General features: G+C 38.4%; 2 protein-coding genes across 2 annotated transcripts; both read left to right on the top strand.

Moving 5' to 3' along the window:
* Positions 1-374: 374 nt before the first annotated feature.
* On the top strand, positions 375-2,789 carry LOC112176688 (bax inhibitor 1). Its single transcript, XM_024314737.1, has 6 exons — positions 375-544; positions 1,334-1,477; positions 1,570-1,661; positions 1,956-2,142; positions 2,246-2,401; positions 2,492-2,789. The coding sequence occupies exons 1-6, from the start codon at positions 428-430 to the stop codon at positions 2,537-2,539; spliced, it is 744 nt and encodes a 247-aa protein (XP_024170505.1). The 5' UTR covers positions 375-427; the 3' UTR covers positions 2,540-2,789.
* A 165-nt stretch (positions 2,790-2,954) lies between these two features.
* On the top strand, positions 2,955-6,228 carry LOC112176689. The gene is made up of 5 exons (XM_024314738.2): positions 2,955-3,787; positions 3,874-3,882; positions 3,916-4,039; positions 5,222-5,332; positions 5,742-6,228. Exons 1-5 carry the CDS (start codon positions 3,696-3,698, stop codon positions 5,973-5,975), a joined length of 570 nt encoding a protein of 189 aa, XP_024170506.1. The 5' UTR covers positions 2,955-3,695; the 3' UTR covers positions 5,976-6,228.
* The last annotated feature ends 2,166 nt before the right edge of the window (positions 6,229-8,394 follow it).

The raw sequence follows: 8,394 nt of genomic DNA on the forward strand, positions 1-8,394 counted from the left end.
TCAAAATAGGTATGTCCCCTCCTAAGGAATGTTTTTCACAAGTTGGGATTCTAACTAGAGACTTTTTATTACCAAGAAAAGCTCTGCAAAATCTGCCTCACTTACAATCTAGTATGCTTCTATTAAACCAACTCCATTGGGTCGGTATTTATTCTCTTTGGTGAATAAAGAAACAAAGTATTTATTTTCGACCAAATAAAAACAATGATTTCGGATCCTAAGCAAATTTTGATGGATCTCATTCCATACCACAAGGACATTTCGGTAAATTGGCTTCTGTACCTATCAAGGTCATTTTCGTCACTAAACATCTCGAAGTTTCCAGGTAGCAATCTACAAGACACCGCTATAAATATCAGATCCCCAATTCCTCTATTTCAGTATTTCACATTTTTTCCGAGCAAATTTCTTTTCTGCGAAGCAAGCAATGGACGCCTTCACCTCCTTCTTCGATTCCCAATCGTCTTCAAGGAACCGCTGGACTTACGAGTCGCTCAAGAATTTCCGTCAGATCTCTCCCGTCGTTCAGAATCATCTCAAACTGGTAAGCCTCTTTCTCCGATCAGATTTTCTCTCTCCGTTCCGGCCGTGTTTGGTTTCCTAGAAAGTTAGGAAGAAGATCGTTATATTTGTATGAAATTTCTTATCTCTGTGTGTGTTTTATCGTTCTTGTTCGCCTTCATTTGGTTTATCTTTGTGATTACAGTTTTTGATCTGAAAATTGTGCTGGTTGTATTGATTGTGATATCTATTTCCTTTACGGAAGAAGAGGAAAATACGTATATGATTTTCTTATGTTGTGTATTATAGTTTCTTGTTCACCTTCGTTTCGTATATGTTTCTGATTTCAATTCTTTGATGAGAAAAGAATTGTAATCTAGCTGGTTTTTTTTTTTTATATAGATTGTGCTATCTAGTCGGTTTGTTCTCTGTTCTGAAATTTGTTTTCTGTGGTCATGGTGTTGTAATTCGCGAATGCTTTGGTACTGTATTTGTTCATGTTTAGTTCTTTTAGAAAAGATTAGAAGGAGATGAGGTTCGAGATGTAAAAGAGAAACACGTATGTAATGGTTTGCAAAATTAGTATTCCAGATAAACATAATTAAAGAACATAGAGGAACATGCCCTTAGTGTTCGGCTATTTTGGTTAGGTTGATTGCTTGGAATTGAGAGTAGAATTGTTCCTTTATTGCTGCACAACTTATTTCGCTTAGTTTTGTGGTTGAGTTCTTAGGATTAGCTTGGTTGAATTTTTGTTTTCGTTCTCGTCTTTGCTTGGCCCAAATGGCTTACTTGTTTAAACAATATGATTTATTGTTTAATGTCATATTAGGTCTACCTCACGCTATGCTGTGCTCTCGTTGGTGCGGCTGCTGGAGCTTACCTGCATCTTATCTGGAACATTGGTGGCCTTTTAACAACTCTGGCCACAGTGGGATGTACTATCTGGTTACTCTCCACCCCTCCCTATGAAGAGGTAGAGTTATTCATTGTTCTTTCTTCTGCCTCCTGCAGTCGTGTGTTTTTGTGATGTTTTGTTTTTATTGATTGTTATTTTCTGTTGAACAGAAAAAGAGGGTTTCTCTACTAATGGCGGCTGCAACCTTTCAAGGGGCTACTGTTGGTCCTCTTATTGATCTGGCCATTAACATGAACCCAAGGTATGTACCTGTTATTATGTTTTTGCTGTGCATTTCTCTGTAACAGTCGTTGCCATTTATTTTAGATTGAACTGTATTGTTAGCTTTGAGCAACGAACCATGCAATTATGGGAAATAATTTCTTAGAACACAATTGGTTTTGTTTCACCTTGATGAGAGTATGATAGTTGTATCCTTTCATTTTTATGGGTTATCCAACTTAAGTGTGGCTAATGTTATGGTTTAACTTGTGGATATTAGATTTTGAGCGCTATCCTGATCTGTTTTTTTTTTTCCTTTCTCTTTTTTGAACAGCATCCTGATCAGTGCCTTTGGGGGAACTGCTTTGGCCTTTGGTTGTTTCTCAGCAGCAGCCATGTTGGCAAAGCGCAGAGAATACCTTTACCTTGGGGGCTTGCTCTCTTCGGGCGTGTCCATCCTTCTCTGGTTGCGATTTGCTTCTGCCATCTTTGGTGGTTCAGCTTCCCTTTTTGAGTTTGAGGTAATAAATCATAATGTACTAATGTGACAATGTTCTACATGGTCATTTGAAGAAGTAGGGAGGTATTTTTTGGCTGTTTACACCTGTTTATTCGTGTTTGCAGTTGTATTTTGGGCTTATGATTTTCGTGGGCTACATGGTAGTCGACACCCAGGAGATGATCGAGAGGGCACACCTTGGTGATCTGGACTATGTGAAGCATGCCCTAACCCTTTTCACTGATTTTATTGCTGTTTTTGTTCGCATACTCATCATCATGGTAAGTAACGAAGTAACTTTTCTTCTGTTGTCAGTTTTCACGGTTCTTTCTAGATTGAAACCCTAAATAAATGCTTGTTGCTTATGGCAGTTGAAGAATGCTGACAAGAATGAGAAGAAGAAGAAAAGGAGGGATTGAGCTGTTTTCCCCTGGATAACAAGAGTGCATACAAAGGCAACAATCAGAGTTGCATGTCAATAGGGTTTTATGTCCAACTTTGGATACACCATAATTTCTGTTAATATTCCCTACTTTTGTGGGTGGTAGACTGGTAGTGGTTTTCTGGTGTTGCTGCTGGTTGTGGCATGGCTACTTGCAGAATGCTTGGACCTATTATAAGCTACTGTAAACCTGACGAGTTTAGTGTTGATAAATGTCTTTTGCTGTATTGATCTAGTGTTGTTTATGTGTTTCCTCTTCTTTTTGATCATGACTACTGAGTTGAGGTGCGATGTTTTGGCAAAATGTTGCCAGTTACGATGCACCCAGCTACGACCATCTGTTCTCTGTTGGGTCTAACAGACCCTAAGGTCAGAGTGGATTAGTGTGCGCTAAATGTTTCATTACAGCTGTGATGAGCCTTTGCTGCGGTTCTGAATAGAGTTTGGCTATCCAGCTGGATAAAATGATCTATATCGAAACGACTAAAAAGACACCAGAAGCACGTTTAACTGTATCAAGAAAAAGTCAAAATGCTAGTATGGTCTTGGCTTGATGCAAAACAGAACGTGCAGAACGTATGTCATTAGACCAACTCGGCAACTCCCCTATTTCAATTTTTCAAATCAACACGCCGCTAACTCCACAATTACTCTTAAGTTGACGGAAAATGTCCTGGTTCGGTAATGTAATTAACCGGTGTGTCTGGGAAAAAAAGAAAGAAAAAAAAGTCAGCGTGAGTGTAGTTTACAGACACTGGTTATCCAATAACTGAATCGGTGGAAGTCTCTACTGGAAACTTTATACTTTAAATTTGGGACAACATGTTTTTTGAGAAGTCACTTGATTGTATTGAATGAAGACCCCAAAAAGATTAAGTAGACCTCACTTGATTTACGTGTTGAATGAATACTCCAAAAAGATTAAATAGACCTCACTGAAAGCGAGACTTGTTCTTGCTAGTTAGTTTTTCGTACTTTTAACCCTTTTTGTAACCAAAAAAAAAAAAAAATCGGGTAGAATTTTCAAATCAACCATCGCATGATTTGTTCTAATTTTTATTACTCTCTGTTAAAGAGTTTCACCCCATCCGGGTTATATACAAAACCGCGAGTGCTACGTATAAAGCAAAGAAATGATGCGGATCCAAAACCGCATAACCGGCCCAAACAAGCCCCGACTCTGGTCAGTCTCAATCCCCAGCATTTCTTGTTTCCACTCCCCAAGGTCAGAAAAATTTCATGATTTCAAATTCTATCTATTCTTTTCCTATTTGTCATATTTAAACGCAGCGTTTCAATTGAAATCGGCAGATTCAACTCAGAGGACTGCGATTCTAATCGGAAGTGTTAGGAGGTTGGTATGAATAAGATTTTGGATTTTGGAAGGAAGGCTCTGTTCTACGCCAGGGTTCTTTCCGGCTATGAAGAACGCAGAATCCGAAGCTATCGCTTGCAGGTCGAGAAGCGTATCAAACAGGTTAGCTTTTCTTTTTTCTATTCTCTGAATTCTTATTCTTCTTGTTTTAATCCGATCCTAAACCCTCAATTGTTGTTATTCTTTGATTGATACAAATTCTGTCGCAATGAATTGTCCGTTCCTTGATGATTATGTTGAAGAATTAGTTGCTACCGAGAATTGGAAGAGAATCGGATCCGGTTTGAGATACAATCAAAACAATAATGGAATGTAGAATTTGAGGAGAGATGCGAATCCTTTGTTTTTCATTTTTGTTAACCTAGTTGTGAAATGAGCCTGAGCCTGAGGGCCTTCTCAGTTCTCAGGTTCGTTCTAAAGAATCGAGCGTTACCTTCGGTTTTAGTGTTTTAGGGTCCTAGTTTAACTTTAATATTCACCAGATCAGGACATTTTATGCTTTGCAGCTACTATAGTGATCATTTTATACAAAAATTGATGCAAATTCATGACTTAAACGTCGTTTACTTTCTAACGAATTAAGAACTATTTACTAGTGCCGGTTAAGAACTTGTTTACTTTTTTGGATACTTAAGACAATGGTGGATAGCTTTCATAGGCATGCTTTCACCTGCGAATTGTATATGGGCTTAACCTGTACAGTGTTTTCATGAATGACCAAGAAAATATCCTCATCAACTTCTCCCGTCTTGTGTGGCCTTAAAATCCGCATCAGAAGGGTGGGCTGAGAGATACATGAAGAAAGATTACCCCACTTTTTAATGAAATGTTTGTTTTCTCCGTAACTCATTTATCATTCTTGCTTGGTGATTAGAAAACATAACATCATAAGGAGGATTTAGATGTAGACGAGCATACGGAAAATCATTCTATGCACCAAGTATGATAATTCAACTGTTTCATGTTCAAGAATTTGAATGAATTTGTGGAAATGACTTGTACTTGTCAATTCTGCCGCAATTTGTAATTGTTCTCTTTTTGAACTATTTATTATCTGCAATAGAAGCAATTCTGTCCTCAGAACTGTGCATCATGGCTTTACTTTAGAATGAAACATTTTAGACTGGATCTCTTACTTGGTATCTCCTTTTCTCGCCCCGGTTGCTATAAAATATCTAGCTTTAGAGTACACCAGTAGCCGAACTGCACCTGCCTTAATACTATGAGTGCAAAATTCTTTTCCCACCTCTTTTCTTATCAAAGCACTTATCTTTCTCTTTCCAGGCAGAAGAGCGGAAGCTGGCTATAAGAAAGCTTCCTGAGCAGACTATTTTGTCGGAGGTTCGCCGTATGGTTGAGGAGATGCAGAATTTAAATAAGAAGCTAGAAGAGACTGTAAGTTCTATTGCCAGTGCTGATCTCATTTGGGATAAGCTTATGTTAGTAGAATTTTGATGACTTCCTGTTTTTCTATTTAAAATCTCATCACAAAGATATCTGTGTGATTGAAAGCATTATCCTTCGAGACATATACTGGATACATTTGCTGTCTTTCGCACCTCAAAACTCAATCAAAAGTTTTAAAATTGAACATAATGACATAATAATTATGTACCGCAAATTCCCCTCAATAAAGCATACACCCCAAAATCCCCCCTGGTGTTGGTTTTAATCATGCCTGCAGTATAAGAAATCTTTGTTTTTTTGTTTTTACCTACTTTAGTATACCTGTCTTTTTGTATGCTTTCTCTGATGAAGCCTGTCTCATCTAACGAAATTGAATGCATTTCTGATTTTTCTGCAGGAGGCTGCTATTGAAGACTACTTCAAGCCACTCGACCAAGAGGCTCAGAGGATAATGAAAACACAACTTGAAGGAGAGGAGAGAACAATGAAGCAGATGATGAAAACCATGCATGACCAGGCTATGCTTGATATAGCTGAAGAGGAGAGAAAAATAAAAGCACAAATAGTCGACACAAACCAGAAGAACCAAGACCCAAGACCTAATACCCAACATCTGCCACCGCCCCCCTGAAGGTTAGACAAGATGATTTTGTAATAATTGGTAATATAGCTTTAGGATTACTCCTGTACGAGCATTATCAGTTTTGGTTGTTTCAGTAACTGTGCTTTGGTATGAATATAAGAGAAGTACTCTGTACTGCAAGTTTTACCACAACTCTTGGATTATGAACCGACTTGGCAATAAAGTAATTGTCTCATCATATGTAACACAGTTCTCTCCCCTCGCCATTTCTTCAGTAATGAATTTATACAACATCACGTCACGATTGTTGTATATAATACTGCATTCGTTGCATGCATCTTGGACAATTTGGCTACAAATGAATTAGAACGAAAAAGCACAAGGAAAAGGGAGTGATTTTGCTGCTGAGACCCCCTCTCCTCCCTATACAATTGCAGTTTGTGATAGCTGAGATTAGACTGAAGTAATTGTTGGAAGGTTCTCGCGTGCCAAATAAATCTCTACTCAACCTTTACTCCTAAGTCTGGATGTGGGAGCTGTGTAGCCGTCGTTGTGAGTATTTGCTCCTATACGTCAGGTCCCAAGTTCTGTTCAAACCCCTCGGGACTGGGGTGACTGAGCCTCGTGTTGCCTTCAAAGACCGGCTACTCGTGCTCCTTCCGGACTCAAACATAGCGGTGTTGAACTCCATTTCTGTCTTTCCAAGCATGTAGGCCAAGGACTAATTACCAAACTTGACTGGAATTAGGCTGCCTCTACTTGCGTATTTTTTGACCCTGCCCACCTTCATACTCCGTGAAAACTGGAAACTGACGCAGTCAACAACTCAACATAAAGATACAGGTAGATGTAGATCATCCACATTCATCACAAAAAGCCAACTCAAATTGCATTTCGTTCTCCGAAAGTTGGATAAAATAATTGCCTCAAATAGCTCAGCCCAAGTCCTTTCAAATTAATGCATCTGATGGAGTCTATTCATTGGACTTTGTCTTAGTAAAGGGATACATCATGATTTTCTATCTTTATTGGGTCTTGTTGGATCTGCCCCTGGTTCTATGGCTTCAAGCAAATGGAGTCACTCGCATACAATGTGAAAGCTTTTACTTTGGCAAGACTGAGAGCATATGCGAGGGTCAGTGGGGTATTTTGGATCAATGGCAATTTCAAAATATAATTCATGTATGCTTAGTTTTAATAATTTAATTGACATATTGAATTGCAGACGTGTCACAGCAGCCGTATCCATTACTTAGAGCAAGTATACCCGTTGAATTATCAGGTCATGGTCACTGGGTCAGACACTATTCATTATTTTTTTATGTTTGTTTCCATCCGTTGGGTGTAGGTCACTGAGTCAGTTTGGAAATTGATCTGGGTCACTTCGGGTCGGTTTATAGGTCAAGAAACTGATGACTAATAGAGCGACCAGAACGACCCAAAACTAATCCAATAACCCAAATCTAACGGGTGAAAACAAACACATAAAAACAATGACAAGGGTCAGTGGGGTACTTTAGATATTCTATCCTATAAAAGCAATGACAATGACAATTTCAAAATATTAATTTTAATAATTTAATTGATATGTTGGCACAGCAGCCGTATCCATTACTTAGGCAGCAAAGCTAGCTTGGCAATATTTCTTTTCTGGGTGTTTTAACCTTTTTTCCTTCTATGACCGACCTTTTTCCTCCATTCCTTCTACTTTAACTTGAGCTAGAAGCCTAGAAGCTCATGACCATGGACGTGTGGGTTTAGCTTTGGAGCTAGATATTTCAGTGGATTTAGCATCAAGTTGTGGCCATTGGGATTGGTTAGTCATGTCAATTAAAATGGCCTAAAATAGACCTCATGATTCGAGTTGTTTATATATTAATGTTCCTTATGGGGCATGTAGCTGTTAAATGGGATTTGGTTTGGGTGACATTTGATGGAGGACAAATGCCAAATTATAGCCCTTTTTCCCATGTGCTGATCTAATCAAATCCTGTAATGGCTTGTTCATTAATTAATCCAAGCATCTCCAGTACCCTCTCTTTGTCTACACATTCAATTCTTTAATGACACGTTCACTTATTTGAAATATAAAATAATCATAAATCGAAGACAACTGGAATGAGAGAAGAAATGAATCGGTATTGATTTCGGATGAGTTGATTCCTAAACGCATCTCCCCCCTTCGTAATCAAATTCCTGAGTATTCAGGAATCGATTCCTTACAAGGAGATGGGACCTACACTAATTCTGTTTCCTTCATGTGTTAGTAAACGCATGAATACTTTTACCCGGAATCATTCTGATTCCTCTATGTGTTAGTAAACGTAAAATAATTTTACCCCGTAATCATTCCCTCCCATTCCAAGTAAGTAAATGTGCCCTAAGTAAGATCAACAATTGGAACCCAAATAAGGCCATGCAACCCTTTTTTTTTTTTTTTTTTAAACCTATAGGGGACAATAAACAT

The sequence above is a fragment of the Rosa chinensis genome, chromosome 7 (assembly GCF_002994745.2).
Source record: "Rosa chinensis cultivar Old Blush chromosome 7, RchiOBHm-V2, whole genome shotgun sequence".
Taxonomy (NCBI): Eukaryota; Viridiplantae; Streptophyta; class Magnoliopsida; order Rosales; family Rosaceae; genus Rosa; species Rosa chinensis.